The sequence below is a fragment of the Penicillium cataractarum genome (assembly GCF_028827025.1).
Source record: "Penicillium cataractarum strain IBT 29864 chromosome Unknown utg000002l, whole genome shotgun sequence".
Lineage (NCBI taxonomy): Eukaryota > Fungi > Ascomycota > Eurotiomycetes > Eurotiales > Aspergillaceae > Penicillium > Penicillium cataractarum.
In genome coordinates, this window is record NW_026622738.1 from 295,224 (window position 1) to 317,147 (window position 21,924).

Consider the following 21,924-nt stretch of genomic DNA (forward strand, 5'->3'; position numbering starts at 1 on the left):
ACGTAGCATGACCACAAATTTTATCCTGGATCACACGGTATACAAAAAAAGATCGCAATTCCAACCCCAAGCACCATCACGAAAACAGTCCAGGCCCACCTACACCCCACCCCGACCGTTGCACACGCCATCGACACCAAATATAATACAAGACTAGCCGCCCAGGAGACCATATTGTGCGTATAGCAAGCCAAGCCAATCCAAGAGAGACGACATACTTACTCCATGTCAGGTTCCACGTCGCTACCACCAGGCGCACCGCCCTCGTCCATAGCGTCGGGGTTTAGGTTTGCGGCATCAGAGGCAGCGCCGAGACCCTCGGTCTTGTCGTGGGAGATGGTGCGCCAGCCGGCTTCGACGGAGGGGTCCTTGATGTATTCGGACATGGGGAACTAGCAAGATTTGGTTAGTGGGACGGGATCGGGAAAGTAGAGAAAAAAAAGAGTAACTTACGTAGTGGTCGTTCTTCTTCATGGTAACCACCCACGGAACGTTGTCGAAAGTGACGGCTCGTAGGCGGAAGTAGGTGTTGTCAGGAATCTTGCGCACTTGCTCAACGAATGCGTCGAGGTTGGGGGTGGAGACGCCGTTGACAGCGGTGATGAAGTTAGTTGGCGCAAGTCCGTAGTGGTAAGCGGGTGAACCGCGGCTCTGTAGAATAGTTAGTATCATGGAGATGCTTCTTTAGTATATAGGATTTACTCACCCTGGCGCTCACGTAAACTTCGCTATGGAGCTTGGAGATTTGCTGTCGAACAGCATGGTGGGGCTTCTGCAGGACAGCACCGCAGAAGACAACGGCACGATCAGTCTCGAGATCTTCTGTAGGAACAGTTGGAACGCGAATGCGCATCTCCTGGCCATTCCGAACAATCAAAGCCTCCAAGATCTCCTTCTCATACATGACGTCCAATTCCGAAACACGAGTGACGAGCTGGCCGTCCAGTGTGAGAATGATATCAGCCTCCTGGAAGCTATCGACATCAGATGTGAAAGTCGCCGGTGGGCAGTCCACCTTGCGAACCATGAAGAGTTGATGGCGGGAGGGATTAGCTTGAGCAACCTTCTGAATCCACTCCTCAGAGACACCCATGATGCGGGCCTGGCTCATCTGGACAACGTAGCTCTCCATGTTCAAGATGCGTAGCTTAGGGGTGACTCCCTGTTGGATCTTGGTCGTCACGGGAAGTAGAGACGGGGTAGCAAAACCGAGGTGGTACTCAACGTCCTTGTGAGAGCTCGGGGTACGCTCGCCAAGGTAGTTCAACCAAAGGGCCTGCACGACACCGTCCTCACCGATCAATACACCATTAGTGCATTGCCCACTTAGTCCAGTGTCGACAGTGATGGCATCCAAATTGATAGCGCGGTACCGAGGAGCAGAGGCGTTGGCGGGAATCGATACGGTAGTGATATCAGTCACAGCAGTCTTGGCCACGACAATGCGGAAGTTCTGGTTGAAGCCAACAAAGATGGTGTCTTGTCCTTGCTTGATGTACTCGGAGCTGAGACGAGCGCTCTGTACAGGAGCCTGCACGAGGCTGGGGTCGTATTGAATGATGCTGTAGTTCTGCAGAGGGTGCAGGAAGACAACCTTGGCACTGAGGATGACCGAGTCGGCGACTGTGACGTTGATATCGCAGAGGTCATAGGGCACAATAGCTCTTGAGACAACGACCAGACCCTTCTCGGCATCGATGACCAGACCGAAACCGGTCTTCTTAGCCTGAGGATAACCATCCAGCTTCAATGGCATAGTGCACGACACCCGCACAAAGCTACGGACAATCTCGGCAGCGGCGGGCTGGCTGACACCATCCAGCTGGATAAAGTCTGCCTTGCGTGGGACAGGCTTCTCGGCCGGGATAGGATCAGCCAAGTCTGAAAAGTCCCAGATACCAGTCTCATCGTTGCGGACGGCCAAACGCATCTTGGGATGCCAATGACGGTCAACATAGATGATACTGGTTCCCTTGGTATGCAAATCCCGAATATGACGATAAGAGATGACCACACGGGAGCGGTCAGGGATGGTCTTCATGACCTCTACGAATTCATCCAGGTTGCGAGTTGGCCGCTTATCAACCGAATCAATGATCCACCCGGACAGGGTATTCTCAAGCTTGAACGAGCCAGCAGCCTCGCAGACATACACACCGCGGGTAGCGATGGCATAGAGTCGGGACTGCTGGTAGGACAGATTATGGAAAGTACCTCCAGCAACAGTCACGAATCGATCGGGACTGATCGCATGGAGGTCTCCAACTTCACATTCCACCTCAAGGTCCTCGCCTCCTCGCTGAACCAGCAGCCGGATAGTCTTACCCACACTAGAGTCCAAGATATCATCCAGGCGGACGAACTGCGTAAGCAGCTCACCATTCACCTGCAGCAACACATCTCCCTCTTGCAACTTTCCATCAGCAGGTCCTTCCGGCAAGATGATCTCAGCAGCAAGCATATTGGTCTCGGCGGGAGCAGCCTTGCGCACGGCGGCTTCCCACTCGGGAGTCAAGCCCAGACGACGGCACTCATCAAAGGGCTTGAGGATCCACTGGGTCTGGATTGTGCCACGGGTGACAGCCTGGCCCTGACGAATACATTCCAGAGCACGAAGCGGGCGATCCAAAGGCAAGAAATAATCAGTCGCAGCACCATCAGCACGTCCACCTGCTTGCAGAGCCACGGCGTGACCATCGATGTTGACGACTGGACTGCCCGAACTACCACCACTTGCGGCAGCGGCAGCCTGGATGTAATTGGTGTTGAAATCACTGTATCCCTCGCCATACTCCGGAGCATTGCGGTCCAAACGACTAATAACACCGGAAAGAATGCTAAGCTTTTCACCCGCATCGTTACCAACGACGCGAATCTCAACACCCACTCGAGCTCCGTCGGGTTGGAGCTTGAGCTCGGTGAGGTTCATATAACGAATGGCTTTCGGGTCGAATTGGAGGATACCAAAATCGTGTACGGGGTCTCGATAGACGGGACGAACATCACACTAGTAATATCCAGACAGTTAGTATCGAGACGACGATTTGAAGATTTCTGCCAAAACTACTCCTTCTCTGGCTTACCTCTTCATGGTTGTCGAAAATGCAGTAACCCCAGAACGGACCCGCGCCAACGACATGACGGTTCGTCAAAATGTATCCTCGCTCAGCATCAACCACGAAGCCCGTAGCCTGACTGCTCATAGACAGCTCGGTATCGAAAGAACAAGTCTGACAAAAGTGGATGGATACCACACTCTTCACAACCGACTCAATAGTCGCCTGCCACTCGGGTGAATCTGCCTGCGCAGGGCCAAGAGGCAACAAGCGACCCGAATCATCATCTTCCTCCTCCACATCGTATACTGTTCCATTGGCTGGGGTTGAATCACCGGGAGTCAAAACCGAGCCTTCAGGCTTGAGGTGTTTAGCGGGCCGCTCCACAGCACCGGCGACGGCGCTGCGCTTGCGCTTCGAGCCAATGTCCCCGTTAGCGTCCATGATGCTCGTAGCGAGCGACGATGGGCGATGAAAGGGAGATTGAGAAGCTGGCAAGAATCGTCGCAGAGGAACTTGGTGGAAAAGCGCGATGGAGCGAAAGGACGGGATCGAGGGCGGACGAAAGTGACGCGCAAGTGACGGATCAGGTGAAAGTCGGGGCGCGATCCAAGGCCAATGCACGGCAGAGGCAGTAGAGATAGTAAGAGCAGTAGCGACTGAACTTCTTTGAGAGCTTTGTACGCTTTGTCTCCAGCGCAGCAGCAGCAGAGACATTCGCGTTTGCAAACGAGGCGGAGTGGAGGAAAGGAGCTGATTGGGTGGTGGACGCACACGATAGATCCCATGGCCGAACCACGCGCCCACCGCCGATCCGTGCAGGAAAGAGCTTTTATATTTAGTAGTATACTACTCGACTACTCGACAGGTGTAAGCTAAAATAATATGTACCAGGTACTTGGAGATTATAGTTTGAATCATATTGAAGCAGGTTGAAAATGCCAGAGATTGTCATTGCTACAAGCTTTGAAAAGTCTCGAGATCAGCTACTCTAGTATGTACTCTATCCATGCATGCACCCAAGTCTCGCATGATCAAAACATCATCCTAATAGACAAAGCTTCATATTCTCTCCAAAAGTTTAACTAAAATACATCGGGTCATAGAGTACTAACCGAGCTCGTCTGTGGATACAAACAACCGTAACAGACGCAACCGAGTAGTAATTATTTTTGCGAAGCCTTCTTCGGGAAGAAAAAAAAAGGGACAAAAAGTACAAGGGTCATAATCGAGGCGACTCTTCCCGCTGGATTTCTTTCTGCCTGCCTGGTGATATTTGAGGAGGCTTCATGCGGTTGGAGTGCGTTTGACGGAGGTACAGATACCACCACGATTGGACCAAATAGTAAGACAGGGCGCCTTTCACTGGGGGTGGCGCAGACAGGACGGGCTGCCGAATGGACGGGTGGCGCCGCTTCTGGGGTTCTTTGTTCCATTCAGATATTTAGATATGGAGAGATGTCAAATGGGGGGGCCTCGGGCCCCGATTCGCCCGCTGAAGAGAAGAGGGGATTGGGAACGGAGATCGATGTAGCTTAGGGGAAGATGAGATGCTTGCTCACGAGGACAAGCTGTTAGGCACGGGCCCTCACACCATCTCTTCAAACCACGGATTCGGAGACTGGCGACGGACTGGGTCCGCCGTTACCCTGCATGCCGCCGGGGCTCAGAGTTTGAGGGTTCGACGCCTTGCCCGTCCCGGGGAATAGCTCATTGAGCCTGGCATACAACTCATGAACAGCAGGGAGGTTTGGGGGTGGAGTCATGATTGCCGGAGCCTGAGGGGCAACACCGCCGGACTTTTTGGCGCGATCTGCTATCGTCGCAAGGTACGCCAGGTTGGCCTGTAGTCGGCGCATGCACTCAATATACTCTGGACTTGGCTTCGAACCCTGCTGCTTAACAGCCTCTCCGCTCGGATTAGTCGGGGACGCGTTGGCATCACCAGGTGACGCGGGTCCTGCTTTACCCGATGCTTGCAGATTGACCACCTCCCGCAACAAGGTCGAGTTGATATCCAGCAAAGTTGTGACGCGGGCCTTCTCACGCGCTGCCATTTGAGCCTGCACCTGGGCTTGGGCTTGGAATTGAGCTGGGGATTGAGCCTGACCCGGAGACCCCGTTTGGGCGATCTGAGGTGAATTCATCTGAGAAGGTTTCGGCTGGTTTGCGAGGAGGTTACTTTGTTGGATGGAGGCCATGTTCTGCGAAAATGCCTGTTGAACGGCCGAGGGTCCATTGGGCATCGTGCCCGGCTGGGAGAATGGAGTCATATTGGCGGGGAGAGGGGGTTGAGTAAAAGGAGAAGAAAACGAATCCATCGACACTGGCGTCACGTTAGCGGTCAGATCCACCTCAATTCAAGATAAGCTCGACACGCGAAAACCCTTTGGTCGGCAGATCAAGCCAGATCGCACGATGTGTGGCGTCCATTCTCGCCAAGAAGCAATGACTGGCGCGCTCGCACTATCAATGAGATCCATCACAGCTGCAGGCTTTCGAGGGGAAAGGGGGTAGGAGTGATTGGCGATGTGCCGTCCGAGGATGGAGGGGAACTGGGGATCGGACGATAGGTCGACCCTATTATAAACCTCAAAGGGGATCCGGGATCTTGGTTGCCAGGTGCTTCAAAGCGACAGGTCGACCCCGCCAGGGGAAGGGAACGGGGTGCATTGGGCTAATCATAATGAAGAAGGGGGGGGGGGGGGTAGTGAGGATTGACCACGTACCAGTCGTCTGTTGGGGAAAGCCAGTAGGCATCATAGCCCCCCCAGGGCCACCGGGCTGCATAGGCATGGCACCAAAGGAATGCTGCTGGGGCTGCTGCTGGACAGGTTGAAGAGGTGTTTTTGACTGCGGGTATTGGGGAATCGAATTTGGATAGAATGACATTTGATTCGGGGGTGTTTGAGTAGGCACGGGATAACCGGCGGGATAGCCAGTGTTGGGGTCCATTGTGTAAGAAGGAACCATATCACGGCCCCGGGGGGCTATTTGGCGGTAAAGAGGGGGGAGGGGGCGTCAGGGTAGGTCCAATATAATTTCGGTCCTTTCGAGATGCCTCCTTGAACCCGAGGGAAGCCACGGGGGAAGGTGGAAAGCGCCGTTGGTTATTACGCAGGCCGCACGGACAGGAGATTGACGGAGAGGAGGGCGGAGGGAAGGCCTCACGGGAATCCAGGGATAGGGCGGGCTCTGGATAATTGTAGTACTCGAGCGGCTGACAGGGCCTGGGCACCACAAGTACGATCTCGAACAACAAAGGAATGGGCGACAATGATTGGCCCCGAGGTGGGAGACAGACAGGGGAGGCGTTGATGATGTTGACAATTAGAACGAGATCGACCTCCGGGCTTTGGCAGCGAGGTGTGGCCCTCGGCGGAGCGACAGAATTTTGGTGGATTGGAGTCCGGATTGAGAGCGATCAGCCGTGGGCGGACGGACTAATGCAGCGGATCCTTTTTGGTCAGAGTGGGGACATGGGCCCCGACGGTAAGAGTGGTGGAGGAGGAGGAGGAGGAGGAGGAGGAGGAGGAGGAGGAGGGGGAGGAGGAGGAGGGGGAGGGAAAGTATGAGGGGTGGGAAGCAGTTTGTCGGTGAATAACAATATCGAGAGGATGTGTTTGGTAGATTGAGACCGGTGAGATTTTAAGTCTTGCTGACTTAAGGATGGGAGGAAACGAGGAGAGGAGAAGTCACGAGACCCGAGGAGTGTATTGGTGGTACATGATACACCCGAGAGTGTCGGTACCGGGTAGCGTTATTACGATGTATTATATGTATTCAGATTATATCAGAATTACAAACCATGGACTTCACATGTGACAGTGACACTAGTCCAAATCAAGTATTTCTTCCACACGTGGATTGGAACCTCAGGCATGAACAGAGTTGGCCCTGAAGCCCTCGAAAGTTTAGAAAAATTATTCCGTAAATGTTATAACACTGAACCAACTACTTAATTCGGAACACACTGGAGCCCCCTTACTGCCTCCCTGAATCAGAGGATCGTCTTTTTACCCACACGAGCCACAACCCTCCTTACCGCTTTCTGTACGTCCGGAGATATGCGTGGCATCGCGGAGAGGCGGAGTTTACAGTTCAGCTTCCTCAGCCGCACCAACCTCTCTGCTGCGCCTCACTCGGTGGAGCTGTGTGGCGTAATCCAGCATTCCAAGACCCAGTATAGTACGGAGTACTGAGTACATACTGTATTACTTCACTGGCTTGAACTACAATAATAAGCTTCTTGTGTTGATCAATATTTTCTCAAGAATGGTTCTTGGTATTATTAGGTAGACATACGATAAATCTCTGTAGAGAAACTATGCGGTGAGCAAGGAACAATTCAGTCGACCTTGCATGGAATCCTTCAAGCCCTGTGAGAATGTTGAGAAACGTATGCAGAGCCCTACTGTAGTTGAGGCCTCAAAGACATTGGAAGCGGCATCAGATAGGGTACTAATGTCGACATTAATATTACCCCATATCTTCTGGTTCACACCTTATAAGAGATATAATCTTGTATATCCACAGTACTATGCGAGGATTCGTGATAGTTAATGTTAAAAGGAGTCGTAATTCATAGTACATGCTCCATGATATGCACGCAATGTACAATACGATTAGCTACCCCTCTGAACCATGGTAGAGAGTCGATGTATCGATCCATGCTTGTAGGCAACCAACGGGGACACCGATCTCTCGAGCGGATTTGAGATCAGATGAGACATTCCGACCGTTAAGCGCTCAATGCCGTGATCAGGAGCGCCAATAGGCGCTTTCTGATCGGCGGTGGGGATCTGCAAGAGCTTTTTGAAGACTCTTGTAGAAGGCCCAAACATCTGGCAGGTGACGGCGAGCAGGATTGGCAATAATTCAGCGAACGGTAAATGGAATAAACGATGGCTCCCAATATTTCTGCCGTATCATTTCCACCTTTTTTTCAAATAGAAATAAACAAAAAAGAAAAACGAAAGGGACCCACCAGTCTTGATTGGACATTACAATATCTGGAACGGGTAGCCTGCATCTCGCTAAGAGATGGACGCAGGTGGAGCGGCAGGAATCACTCCGACGACGCCACAGGACCATTTGCGAGGGATCCATTTTTTCCCTTCCCAGTTTCCAGGAAATGCAAGTTGGAGATCCTTTCCTCGCCGGTAATCAATTAAAAACCTCGTTGATGAACTATTAATGACCCCTGGGACAGCTTAAATGGGAAAGGACGACAGAGCTAACTGGGAGATGATAGCGACTATTTCAGCTAGCCACAGTGGGCTCTGAAGGACACCGATGAACTTCCGCACAGGCACGGACCGGTGCTTGTCACCTGGGACCTGGGGTAATCTGCCAGCTTCTACTACTCCGTAAAGGAGGCCACTCCATAGTTCTGGGCACAGTGCAGCAGACGAGCATGACCAGAGAAAATAGATGCGTCTCGCGGTGAATACGATATACTGCATGGACTTGCAGCGACCTACAGTGTGACTATCCCGGTGCTCGGTGTCGAAAGACGCATATCTCGAAGGCACTGTCCATGCGGTGAACAACAATGAAAAAAAGGATATTATTATTATATTCTCAGTACAGTAATTCAAATCAAAATCTCCTACGCTACATCTACGTCTGTCTTATTTCTTCGAGTCTGGGCATACTTCAAACCCCCTGTCAAAGGCGTAAACTATCGAAGTATATCTGAAAGGCCATATTAAGCACTACGGTTTAGCCTGTAGAGTAGTAGATGGATCCGAGTCATAATTATTCTCCGTACAGTACTAGTATTCCATATTTTATTATTCGTTCTAGGACTCAGCAAGGCCCCCCGATGAGCGCAACCCCGCCCGGCACAAGAATTTGTCAACCCTAACTGGGGGAAGATGAATGGTCCACCCCCGGGTGCATGACTTGCAGCCGGAGAACTCTGATCTGTGTTCTCCGCTGGCGTTACGGTATGGGCTTGATACAACCTAAAGTCATCCGACCACACCGGAGTCACCGAGGGGGCCGTCGGACAGGCTCTCGGCAGTGACATTCCCACTGTCCCAGCACACTAGATCATCCGAAACCCCATTGCACAAAACGGGTGAATAGTATATAATGGTGCAAAACTACGGTCTTTAGGAGGCTGGAAATTAAACCCGTTGAGGAATAATCTGGCCGGCGTTTCATGACCAGTGATGTTCGAGGGTATTCAAGACAGTAAGTATGGAACGAACCATAGATCGAGCCCGTGGGAGACGTAAGGTTTTTCCGAAGGCACGTCACTCCAGTACCAAGTATACCTCGATCGACGGACATGGCTGTCATCCATCGGTTAGTGGGGGTGGCCACGTCTGGGATTTGGGCTTTCGAGTATGTAAGTATAGAGTACTCGTTTAATTACCGTTGAGACAGGTGTATAACCGTTGATATTCATCATAGTTATAGTAGATATATCGAGTCCTTTGAAATCATTTCAGAATTTACTTCATGATGACCTCCCTTCCCCCTCAATAATGCCCACCCTCGGTAGGCCCCCTGTCGTTCTGTCTAAGCTTCGGCCGAGTTGAACCCGGCCGGCCGAAGCAGGTCAAGTCCCGTCCGGATCTCGTTCTGGGTGGCAAAAACCATACGATAGCTTAATAGGATCCCCACCAAATGAGACAAGAACTGTGGCCCTGCTGTGATACTGGATCATGACGGCGTCGCATTGGTTCATGAGTTTCAGCTCCCCTCGCGGGGGGACCCCTTCGTCTATGTAATTCTGGTAAGGATCATCTCCCTTGTAGGCGAAGAGCGTGGTTGATCTGCAATACCAAAGCTAACTCAGCCACAAAGTGGCGCACGAATAAGCTGGCCCTTTGGAATCTGGGCTAGTAACTATTTTGCTGCATGAGGTAATTCAAAAAACAAAAAAAAGGAATTGGAATCCCACTGACTAGCAAGGGTATCCATGGCTAGGACGATCGTGGATCTCATTGTGTCGCGGGTATCATTCAAATCCACCACATTGCATAACCGTGCAGCAATTGAGTCCGCGGCATATTTACTGGCTATAGAAAGAAGCAGATGACGAAGACACCGTGTTTACCGACAATTCCATTGGATAATAGCATGCCCATTGACGTCCATATTTGCTTCTTGGTAGAGACTAGTAGTACATCCAATAGATGCCGTTCGCTCGCAGCCAGAAAAAGCGGAGCATGCTCGACCACGATGAGCAATTTGTCACCCCCGCTCATCTAGAGGTTTCATAGGATTCCAAAAAAAAGATACAGAACCATGGCTCTATTGTAGCCATTTCAGACCCACTTCCTGTTTGAGTCAGAAGGGGGTTATCGTGCAGGTCTACGCTAGTTCAACATGTACCCATCCCGTTGGAAGACAGTCGAATTGATGCAGGAAGCTAAAGTATACCTCCCAGCGGTGAATATCAGTGGGAACACGAATGGTGATCCCACTCTATTGCACATGACATTCCTGGGAGCGCCAGTGCGCGTGCCAAATCCCAAGTCCAGCCACAATCGACGGCTTAATCGGGTTCCTGTCAGTGCCAAACCGCGTTAGGGTCCCACGGCAGTGGTTCTGGTCGCCGACCATAAGGACCCAAGAACGATAGGCAACAAATTAGTGCAAATGGCCTTTTCACAGATGAGTGGGACGAGACACTAGTGGAGAAAATGAGATTCAAATTCCAACCACTAGCCACAACTGGAGGAAAACAAACCTCGGCCATGTGGACAGGATCGTACATTTACACAAAGAGATCGGATCTTCTTGCATGGCAAGACGCGGGCCGGTGCAATTAAGGGTGTCTGTGGGCCGTCAATTGTGTCTCTCAAGGTTTATCAGTCGATCTGCGCGCATTCTCTATCCTTGACTTTTTCGTATGCTGGGCATTGAACCAGGGTGGGACCCACGAACCAACTAGGAGACCGACAGAAAACGCTACACCGGCAATTTACTTGTCCCAAAATGCAGGATCCCTGGACTGACAGCAGTGACGAAGCTGGTGCTTTTGAAGGCCCTTTTCCACGATGTCTAACTTCCAAGACACGAGCTTGCATGCACGGGAAGCTTGCTGGGTTAATATTCTTCTTTTTGGCAAATATCTTGGGTGCCTGATTTCCATACGGGATGCATGAAGCTGAAAAGAGCAATCTAGAAAATCCTAGAAAACTAGACAGAGCACATGAGACGGACAATTTCGTACTTCTGTCACTAACGGCTGGTTACTGATCTGCATTCCCAAAGGTCGGGACAACCGGGGCCCATCGTAATAGACTTGGACTAGCCTTGCTTCAAGATTGGAACCGTTCGGTATTGGTGAGACTATCTCGAGCTACCATCTAGTCTGGCCGATAGACGGGTCACTAACTGCCAATGAGGATGGGGAGTGGCACTTTCACGTCAATACTCATCCTGTCTCGTATTGCTAATAACGGATGGCTTTCCCGTTGTATAGTTGTATAACACTATACACTATACTGCTATAGATTATTAGTGTGAGATACGTTGAGGATGTCTAATCTAGCAATGATAGAGACGACAAGCAAATGTTAAGAGCGCAAACCTCTCGATATCCCTGCCCCAGTTCCTTGTAGCAATCATGAAGCAATTCCCCCCGAGCCTCAGGATCCTCGCAGTAGTATACCAAAACTATGTGTGGCTATACAATCTTTACAGCTATGCGGTAGACTAACGGTAAGGAAAATACCTCCGTCAAAACGATTTGGCCCATAGTGCGTGCGCCCTAGCGGCCCAACCTCGGGGGTGCGGGTTCATCACTGTATCTCTAGGGTTGTCCGTGCTTTTTCCTTCCCATCATGCTCATCTTTCTCCTTCCAAGGAGTTGGATTTTTTTTCTCCACACTTTTCTATTTTGTCTGCCCCTGTGTTGCGCCACAAAATGGCCAGACAGTGGCTGAGGTTTCTATAAATCTCCGGATCCCAGTGTCCCTCCTCTGATTCCGGTGGGACCCTCCTTCACTAGCCTCTTAAAGCTCCTTCGTCTCCTCCTTTCAATGCCGCCGTATATTTCTCGCACAATCCGAAATGATTACTGGCTGTAAGCCCTCTTTTCCCTCTGTTCCTCTTTGTGGCTGGAGTGCCTTCAGCCTCGACAACCACCCGACCAAGTGGGAGTTTGAGCCACAGTCGATGAACCTGTGTTCTATGGTATCTCCACCTCTTTGTGCCTTGAGCATTGCTATGCCTCCATTTGCACCCGAGAAAAGAAAACACTGACGAGACAAACCAGGTCTCGCCAACCATGTCGAGGCAAAACCAGTCGGACGAGCTGGCATACCCGCACTTTGCCCTCATTTACATCGATCGGGACGGGAACCTCCGCCACGAGGCTTCCCCTTCTATTCGCAATAGCCGTGAAGCTATTCTTTCTCCCGGAGTCACCAATGCATTTTTACAGGCCGTGGCACGGTCTGGCGAAACTGTCCCATCACATTCTCTACGTAAGTGTCACATACTCCGTCAACAACCAGAAACGGGGAAAATCTGACTCCAGAACAGTGGAGGCTGGAACTACCACACCCTCACCACCACAAAGGGTACTCGGGGGTCAAATTCCTCTCCGACCGTTGCTCAACCGGGCTGCTGAAAGCCCCGAGACTCTAGGACCCGATGGACACCATCGTAGTGCCATGGGCCCGAGGCCTACGATACAACCAGCCATGTGGCCCCGACAGCAACAACAGTTGCTACAACAGCAACAGCAACAGCAGCCGCAGCCGCAAACCAGACAGAGACCTTGGAATGAAGAGGTCAGCATGAGAAGCAACCAGAAAGCGTTGATCTCAATTCGAGACAAAGACTTCCTGCACCGGTACTACGAGAAGGTCTTCCAGAACCTGCAACAGACCAACTGCCGAGTACTGGCAAAGGCCTACGTGAAGCTCGTTGAGCCTCGCAAGCAGGTCAATTACCCTTATAATGGACGAAAAATTGTTGCTGGCAGAACTCAGCAACTGGAGCCGGACGAGACTAAGCCGCCATGGTGGCCTTCAGGAGTGAGCCACCGCGAGCCGGATCATCTTCCCAAGGCCGGTAAGGAAGAGCATCACCTTTTCGAAGTTGGACGCACTGCTAACACCATGAAAAAAAAGAACGCATTAGACTTCTAGTTCATATACTATGCGAGCTACGCACCAGCCATGGTGTCACCGCTCGTCGACTCAAAGAAGCCGACCAACCGATCCGACGACAGATTTCCCCTACCGAGCGACTACAGATACTGGACGAGGTCTACCGAGTCAGGGAAGAAGAGGAAAAGTTCCAAGAGGGAGTGACTGGTAAATTCACCCCCTAGCAGCTATTTCCGTGGAGAGAGAGAGAAACTGACCAGCATTAGACGGCAAAGCTCTGGTGTCGATTTCCCGAGCGAACCTGCCCGATGCAGTGGAAGCTACCCTGAGCCAAGGATCACGGAGTAGAAGAAGCTCTCCAACCGACGAAGCCTCAACGCATGGAACAGAAGCAGGTGAAGAACCAATGGTCGTCCACAACGGTACAGTCCAGGACACCATCGTTTCTCAATCTATCTTCGCACCAGCAGACATACCTTCCGATCTCTCGCCAACAGCCCTCCGTCCTCCCTCCCACAGCCCAAGCCAATTCATCCACCAAGACCTACCCATACACCCGAACTACGACCCAAGACCCTCCTCCTCATCAATGTCACAACAAGATCTGAAGAGGAAACGCCTCCGCGTGGAATCCGATCCATCTACCACTACAACCCCTCACACACTAGCATACTATCCGCCCACGTTTGTCGGCTCTCAACCTTACCTCCCGGAGGCCTACAACGAGCTTCATCCCTTCCCAGCCCAAGTCATTCCAACAACAGCACCCCCCGGCGCTGAACAATACGAGGGGCACATGGATAGCAGCTATGCGTTTCCGTACTACTTTGATAACTGAGACAAAATGTGGTTGAATTTCGGGTCTTTTTTGTTTGATGATAACGAGTCTCCTTTATTATGGCATTGGTGCATGGGGGAGCAGGTCGCTTTGGTGTATCTGCTACGTCTTTTTGTTATGATTTTCTCTTTTTCGAAGCGAGCGTTGGTTGTTAACTGCAAAAGGGCGGGGAGTTGGCTGGTTTAGCCGTACACTGAAAATCTAAATAAACATTTCAAGTATTTTCAAAAAGAATATGTGATATCAGTAAATTCACGATTGTCTGAGATCCTTAAGTTTGATTGTTATTGAAAGTATCGAAGGGTTCAAGGGGGCTTGGGAGACCCCAGTTTGTAAGGGAGGGCAGGCAGTGCACAGTAAAATAGTCATTTGGAATACCTACCCCGAGATAATAAAACAGGTCCAATTCTGATAGATCCACTCGTTTAATTTCCCGGAATTTAATCTTGCATGCCCGATGACGAGTGGCAGGCTTGCGTTCTAAATGGAAATGATCCGCCGTGGGATCGAGGATCAGCATAAGGCAAAGGCAAAATAATGATCATAATACTCGCTAAAAGGTTGTGATTTACATTGACTAAGTTTTTAGTCATCTATATTACGACGAGATAGCCTGTAATGCTTGCGGCTGATCCTTGATGATTGGCCTAGGCAAAAATGGCTCGGAAGGAGGTAATAATATTGGGAAGTTAAACACAAGGCTTCGATTGAAACAGACTCATGGTACTTTCGATCAATAGCTAGAGTGAAACCAGCCACTCTGATTGACAATAAAAACAGTAGAACGAAAACAACAGATCGACTTTGCTAAATACTCAACTTAAACACTCTCCACTGTCTGGTCACCTACACAACCCTAAAGACACTGCGAGTACCAGGCATTGGAGTAGGTGCAGGTATATCCAGTGGCACAAACGGTAGGACCAGTCCATCCCGAGCCACCACACTGACCCCAATGCGCCGCAACGCCCGTAGACGTGCTGGTGCTAGAAGAAGTGGTGGTGGTGCTGGTAGTGCTTCCACCAGTCGCGGAAGTAGTCGTCGACGTAGCGGTAGCCGTACCTCCCAGAGCAGTCAGAATGCCAGTGTACGCAGGCTTCTTGGCGTAGTTCTCATCCCAAGGGCAAGCAGCACCTTGTCCCGAGAAAGTGCTTGGAACCCAGGAGTACTTGTCAGTCCAATCCCAGATGGTGACACCCACGCAGCCCTCAGTCTCAACACAGGCGCCGACGGTGTTGCTGTAGTCGGTCGACTGCTGGGCAAGCAGAGCATCGGTGGATGGGAGCGTCATTCGGATATCGAGCTCGGTAATGGCAACTTCCACGCCCAGAGCTGTGTAGGTGGCCATCGTGCTGGCCTGGTTGCTCTTGCTAGGGGTGCTGCCGACGATGAAGTGAGCTTGCAGACCGACTCCGTCGATCTTGACTCCGTAGGATTGAATCAACTTGACAATGTTGGCTGCGGCGGTGGCCTTGGAGCCGGAGTACTCGATGTTGTAGTCGTTGTAGTAGAGCTTGACATCTGGGTCCGCGGCGGCGGCGGTTGCGAATGCAATTGGGAGATAAGCTTCGCCGATGGTCTCGTACCACAGACTCGTGCGATACGTTCCGTCCTCATTGAGAGCTATTTATGTTAGATGAAATCTCTATGGAGAAGGCAGAGAGTATTAAATACCTTCATTCACGACGTCCCATGCGTAGCATTGCCCTTTATAATGGGTGACGACGTTGGTAATGTGGTTCTTCAAAGCTGCAACCAGCGTCGCATTCGTCCAGGTGCCGCTGGTGACTATCATATTGTAAGCAATGTGAGTTTCCATGCAAATATTCAAAGTTCCTACCCCAGCTTGGAAGCTGGTTGTGCCACACAAGATTGTGGCATCGCAGCTTCTGGCCATTCGCCTCAGCCAGCTTGGCAATGGTGTCTCCGTTGGTGAATGTGAAGGTATTTTGGGTTGGCTCCGTTGCATCCCACTGCAAATCAATTGTTAGTGAATAGAAATTCATAATTTCTGAAACTTAAACATTTGACTCACCTTTTGTGAGTTACCAGGGGTGATTTGACCAAAGTCATTTGTGTTGTTGAGCTGCGTGACATAGGCAGTGTCCGTCAATTCGGGGTTATCAGTGGCAGTTCCGAAATAGAGCTTGCCAAGAGCTACCGCAGCAGTATCCAATCCAGCTCCCAATGCGCTGGACATTGTAGTTAGCACTGTTCATTGCAGCTTTCTCATATCCAAGCGTTGTGCACGTACAGATTTGGTAGGATACCAGCCGCCAATAGCAGAGAGCTAGCGGACAGATGAACCATCTTGATATTTAGACTTGACTGCGAGTAGCAGTATTTTTCTTGTTCAAAATGCTGTGTCTCTACGAAGGACCAAATAATTTGGCATTGCCGGGCCTTTATAGTAAGAAGGGGTCAAGCGACTAGGTTCCTTGAATAATTCCTCCGGGCGCTAGGAATCCACCACTATCCACATAAATTCGGACTATTCGCCCGTGGCGTAGTAGTCGCGGCTATTCCAAAGACAACAAGGCATCATGATTTCAAGCCTTCAATTAAATGTCGGCAAAATATTTTGGGAGATACCCTTTCCGGGACCATCTCAACGAGTTCACTATAGACCGAGACCACATACCCCTAAACTGTTGATCAAACCGAACTGTTATTCATCTAGAAGGAATCAAAAAAACCACAAGGAGGTAATTAGGTGTTTGCGCTTTGACCAAAATGGGTTCTTCGTCCGTGATGGGGGTCATTAGGAACTAGGAGACTTGGCCCAAAGCCCCGAACGTTTCAAGTTGGATTAAGGCTGGTGAACATGTTTCAAACAAGTTGACCAGCAGCTATTATCACTTAGCTTCAAGAATCCTATAGAACTCATAAAATGTGCAATGAAAACAGAGCAAAAACATTATACTTTGGCTAATGACAGTCTAAATCGAAGTTGACAATCTTCATGGCGGAGGAACCTCCGTCTCGGGCCCTTGGCCGGCAAAAATGCCCCAAAAAGGCCTGTGCAGATGCTTATCCCCGCATTTACCACAACCTGAAGAAAGGCTAAATGAATAGCCCTACCTGAATCTCCGGATAAATGTGTTGAAGCCTGAATGGTGATTGTTTTCCTGTTGTTTACGTCTGGGGAAATTGTGGATACCCTGATGATCATTAGCTTCTGGGTTCTTCCCGTTGTGACGGTACTTTGGCATCACTTTATGCAGGGGTTCGCTAGCATACGAGTATTCAGCCTATAGTAATAATGACCCCTCATCTACTACCCTAAGCCTCTCCGGCTGAATACGATTATGTCTACTGGATGGAAATGCTTCTGCTAGACCGGACACAAGCGAGTTTGGCTTCAATGCAGGTAGTGGAAATTCTTCCGGCTCAGCTGCAGAACGAGAGGCTTTGAACTCGCATACTGAATCAAGATGAACTAGATCAGAGGAAATTGACAACAGACTGTGCAGATCTCGGGATTTTTATTGGGTACAGTTGGATTCAATGATGTACATCAAAGTGTGCGACTCGCATTGGAGATGCTAGATTTCCCTCATGAAAATTGTATTTCTGTACCCAGTAAGATTATTCCAAACCTATGAAGTATTCTATATCGAAAATCACTGTATTTCTATATACGATATGTTATCATTGAGTGATGGGTATCAGGTATGCCCTAGCAGCATGTTTTTGGAGAGAGAAGTGCCACGAAGGTTAAATCATTCTTCTGCCAAGAGTAAAGATTCAACAATCTGGACTGGCAGAAGCTGGAGGGACACGAGTCCCTGTGGTAGCCGAGGGGATCGGGCATTTTGACGAAAGGAGTGTAGAATATCTAATGCGTCACCGCACTCAAATTTATCAGATCAACCTTCCTTGCGGGCCTTCATCTCAGCGATGAAAGCACCAGTCTTGGAAAGCGGTACGATAAAGATTCTGACCAGTTCGTCCACAATCTCAACCTTGCCACCAGAAAGAATCTGCAACAAAGGAAGCTTCTTTCCAGCCTTGATGAGACCACCGGAGACAGTCTGCATGAAGCACTCGACGTTGTTAATCGTGTACTCCTTCTTAGTATCCCAAGGAAGTGGGAAGATGTAATCCAGGTGATCCACAATCGAATGTAGCTCAGAGAAACCCTTGATGAAATCGGACTGGGCATCCATCGGATAGAGGAAGACGGCAGGGAACTCGACCGAGCTCTCTGGTGAAAGTGGGTCGGGAACCAGACGAATCCTGGTGTCTTCCATGTCTGGAGGCTGGTCAGTCTTGCGGGTGCGGATCTGGCGGGCACGCAGAGCGGTGCTTAGAACTAGGTTCTGCTTGCGCGCGAGCTCCTCCTCGGCCTTGCGCTTGGCAGCGACGCGCTCCACTTGAGCCTTGCGATCGGCAATCTTGGAAGCAGCAGTTTGAAGTGCCTTATTGGAGGAATCGATGGCCAGGCCCCGCGAAGCAGCGTCTTCAGCCTCTGCGACTCTATCCAACTTGAGCAGAGCCATTGCTGAACGGTAGTAAGCCTTGACATTCTTCGGGTTGAGTTTGATAACGGCGGCACAGTCGAGGGTGCAAGAGCGAAGGTTACCTGTAATAAGAGTCATGTAAGCGAAGATCCCGAAAGCCCCGTGTAGAGAACATACCAAGCTCAAGGTTGCACAATGCCCGGTTGATGTGGGATAATTCCTCCATCTGGCGCAGGAGTTTCTTTTCCGTCTCAAGGTCCTCGGGCTTGTCCCATTTGTCTTCTTTGGCGTAGATCACGGCAATACTCTTGGTATACATCTCCTTGGCATCGATCCAGCGCTTTTCCTGGACAGCCTCATTGCCTTGTTCCTTGAAACTTTGAGCAACCTCGCCTCGGGTTCCTTCGTTTTGCAGAGCTTGCAGTGCATCCAAAAGAACATTTTCACCCTCTAGACAAGAGACAGACGTATTAGAACTTCATTCGGAGGCGATAAGAGTCGGAGATAAGTAGGAGTTTCAACATACTCTCGTCACCAGCATTCTCAATATCCGTCATGAACAATGGAGTCTTGTTCATCATATCCAGCAGTTCCTCCTTGGAATGCGACTTGACCGACGCCATGGCCGGAGGCATACCGGGCGCATTGGGGTCATTGATGAGCTCCTTCAGTCTCTCTTCATTGATAGGGAAGGGCGCCTCGTTGGTTGCGGCGAAGGCGTCAAAGCCGGGCTGCGGCAGGTCCTGGGCGACCTGAGGAGGCACCCCATTGAGGTTGAGCGACTCGTCAAAGTCGTCTGGAAGCTCCTCGATTCTCGACATGATGTTAATGTGGTAGGGCTGTACAGAGAAGTGTGACTGTTCATGGACTTTTTTTGCGGGGATTAGAAATCGCCGATGTGCAAACAGTGCAAATACGAGGGGAGCAGGTATGATGTAAGCCCCGCAGGCAGATTCTAGAAGGTTTCGCAGTTGAAAGTCTGCTTTCTTTCATTCCGAGATAACGGCTTCCATGTTCATTCTTTGGTATGATTATGAGTCTGAAATACAATCCCTCCACTGTCTTCTACAGAATAACTCCAACATGATCAAATATCAACCCCGGTGGTAGTATTACTAGAAGATCACGTGTCAAACCGCAGCCCTAGAGAGCCCCATCTGGAGACTGACACCTTATTGCCTCAGGACACAACAGAACTATATAGTGGCTAGAAATAGAACTAGGCTTCAAGACTAGGGCCAATCTCATAAGCATCAACGAAGATTTGTTGTTCATTCGCATCTCCCATATATCTCTCTTATAAATTCAGCCGCATTCCATCATCAACACATTCGTTGACCTCCGCATCTCGGACATCATCACGTCGGAGAACGCCCGAGACCCTTCAACCCCGCATTACTCGGTTGGAAGACCGACCCCGATATAGGAGTACTCTTATACCTCAAGCATGAAGCTTAAAAGCTGAATAGTTCATTTCGTTCCCCAGCTTATCGACTGAAGAACAAACCCACTGGGAAGCAGACAAACACTCATCAACCATGGCCCAAACTCACAGTATCCTCGTCCTACCAGGCGACGGCATAGGCCCCGAAGTCATGGCCGAAGCAATCAAAGTCCTGAAAGCCTTCGAAACCCCCTCACACAAGTTTGAGCTCCGTCAAGAATTAATTGGCGGCTGTAGCATCGACGCAACCGGTAAATCCGTCACGGAAGAAGTCAAGCAAGCGGCTCTTGCCTCGGACGCCGTGCTCTTCGCCGCGGTTGGTGGACCCAAATGGGATAATGCTCGTCGGGGTCTAGATGGACCCGAGGGTGGGTTGCTACAGCTTCGCAAGGCAATGGATATTTATGCGAACCTGCGACCGTGCTCGTCTAGTTCTCCTAGTGCATCGATTGCAAAGGAGTTTAGTCCGTTCCGGCATGAGATTCTCTTCGGTTCTGGGAAAGATGGCGAAGCAGAGGGTGTGGACTTTGTGGTTGTTAGGGAGAACTGTGGTGGTGCCTACTTTGGAAGGAAAGTAGAGGACCCAACTTATGGTATCGCCTCTAAGGCAATCCACCTATCACCCTATACCCTCGCTAACACGACGTTCTCATAGCGATGGACGAATGGGGTTACTCCGAAGCCGAAATCGAACGAGTCACCCGTCTCGCTGCAGAAGTTGCTCTTCGCCACAATCCCCCATGGCCAGTGATCTCTCTCGATAAAGCAAATGTCCTGGCTTCATCTCGCCTTTGGCGTCGTGTGGTCGAAAAGGTCATGACCACCGAGTACCCACAGCTTAAGGTGGTCCACCAACTCGCCGACTCTGCATCTTTGATCTTGGCCACAAACCCAAGATCCTTGAATGGAGTCATTCTTGCGGATAACACCTTTGGTGATATGATATCCGACCAGGCGGGCTCAATTGTCGGGACATTGGGAGTGTTGCCGAGTGCTAGTCTTAATGGCTTGCCAGGTGATAAGTCACTCAAGACACGACCATATGGATTGTATGAGCCAACACATGGCTCAGCTCCAACGTAAGTAATACTGTTGCGCTTCAAACCGTCTCTTTATACTAATTTACCTCATAGTATTGCTGGAAAGAACATTGCTAATCCCGTCGCAATGATCTTGTGCGTTGCACTAATGTTCCGGTACTCCCTGAACATGGAGGCAGAGGCGACGCGCTTGGAAGATGCAGTGCGAAAGGTGCTGGATAAGGGGTTGCGTACACCTGATTTAGGGGGTACGATGGGCACAAAGGAGCTAGGAGATGCTATTGTGGCCGAGTTGTAGTTTTATTTAAAGCTATTGGTTAGCTTAATGGAACGTATGAGGTGTGGACTACAACCATTGATGGAGATCTCTAACACCACTTCCATGAACCTTTTGAATAGGCCCCGATAAGAGGTCCCCTTGACATGGTAGACATTCTTTCTCTTATCACCAGATGATAGTCAGATTATTCCTGCTTTTACCTCCTGCTTCCTACGTGTAGACTTCCTTGACATAGTTTATGACCTGTAAGTTCATTGCTCCAAGTTATAGCACTAGACCTCCGTAACTACATAAACTATCTGAATAAGTCTGTAGTCATATGTAAGGGAAACCTATCCCAATTCTTATTCTGTCTAGGGAAGACAATGTGTATCCCACAGACCCGTACGATATGTTAGCAGTATTTCTTCGCAGTTATCAAAATCTCAATTGATCCAGTATAGAAGATATGCCCAAAATCCGGGCAGTAGCTAGCACCGTCTTAACTCTAAACAAAGAGATGCGGCACCCTCGCAGTCAAAGAAGTCTGAGGAAACTACCCGGTTTGTATGCCTGCCCTTATGCACCTTCCATGTTTGACACTCACCTTCCAAAACACCAGAACTTTAGACGCGAGCGCGTCCATAATATCAACGCGTCTCCTGATTCCAAAGAAGAAATCTCACAATCTAACCTCCCCTGACCTCTCATCTCTTTTATCCCCAACCCACCTCCTGGGATA

General features: G+C 50.2%; 6 protein-coding genes across 6 annotated transcripts; 2 read left to right on the forward strand and 4 right to left on the reverse strand.

Moving 5' to 3' along the window:
* Positions 1 to 218: 218 nt before the first annotated feature.
* N7496_002168 (putative nuclear serine protease HtrA2/Nma111) lies at positions 219 to 3,500 on the reverse strand (the record flags this gene model as incomplete). Its single annotated transcript, XM_056695099.1, has 4 exons — positions 219 to 392; positions 454 to 651; positions 707 to 3,007; positions 3,084 to 3,500. 4 exons carry the CDS (start codon positions 3,498 to 3,500, stop codon positions 219 to 221), a joined length of 3,090 nt encoding a protein of 1,029 aa, XP_056557311.1.
* Positions 3,501 to 4,657: 1,157 nt separating this feature from the next.
* Positions 4,658 to 6,011, reverse strand: N7496_002169 (uncharacterized protein; the record flags this gene model as incomplete). The annotated part of the gene is made up of 2 exons (XM_056695100.1): positions 4,658 to 5,382; positions 5,786 to 6,011. 2 exons carry the CDS (start codon positions 6,009 to 6,011, stop codon positions 4,658 to 4,660), a joined length of 951 nt encoding a protein of 316 aa, XP_056557312.1.
* Positions 6,012 to 12,309: 6,298 nt separating this feature from the next.
* N7496_002170 (DUF2841 domain-containing protein) lies at positions 12,310 to 13,976 on the forward strand (the record flags this gene model as incomplete). Its single annotated transcript, XM_056695101.1, has 4 exons — positions 12,310 to 12,508; positions 12,567 to 13,100; positions 13,160 to 13,345; positions 13,405 to 13,976. 4 exons carry the CDS (start codon positions 12,310 to 12,312, stop codon positions 13,974 to 13,976), a joined length of 1,491 nt encoding a protein of 496 aa, XP_056557313.1.
* Positions 13,977 to 14,832: 856 nt separating this feature from the next.
* On the reverse strand, positions 14,833 to 16,286 carry N7496_002171 (putative endo-1,4-beta-xylanase; the record flags this gene model as incomplete). The annotated part of the gene is made up of 5 exons (XM_056695102.1): positions 14,833 to 15,599; positions 15,651 to 15,764; positions 15,817 to 15,949; positions 16,012 to 16,168; positions 16,231 to 16,286. 5 exons carry the CDS (start codon positions 16,284 to 16,286, stop codon positions 14,833 to 14,835), a joined length of 1,227 nt encoding a protein of 408 aa, XP_056557314.1.
* A 1,559-nt stretch (positions 16,287 to 17,845) lies between these two features.
* N7496_002172 (HSP70/90 family co-chaperone CNS1) lies at positions 17,846 to 19,260 on the reverse strand (the record flags this gene model as incomplete). The annotated part of the gene is made up of 3 exons (XM_056695103.1): positions 17,846 to 18,561; positions 18,617 to 18,889; positions 18,966 to 19,260. The coding sequence occupies 3 exons, from the start codon at positions 19,258 to 19,260 to the stop codon at positions 17,846 to 17,848; spliced, it is 1,284 nt and encodes a 427-aa protein (XP_056557315.1).
* A 717-nt stretch (positions 19,261 to 19,977) lies between these two features.
* On the forward strand, positions 19,978 to 21,221 carry N7496_002173 (3-isopropylmalate dehydrogenase; the record flags this gene model as incomplete). The annotated part of the gene is made up of 3 exons (XM_056695104.1): positions 19,978 to 20,476; positions 20,539 to 20,962; positions 21,017 to 21,221. 3 exons carry the CDS (start codon positions 19,978 to 19,980, stop codon positions 21,219 to 21,221), a joined length of 1,128 nt encoding a protein of 375 aa, XP_056557316.1.
* Positions 21,222 to 21,924: the final 703 nt, after the last annotated feature.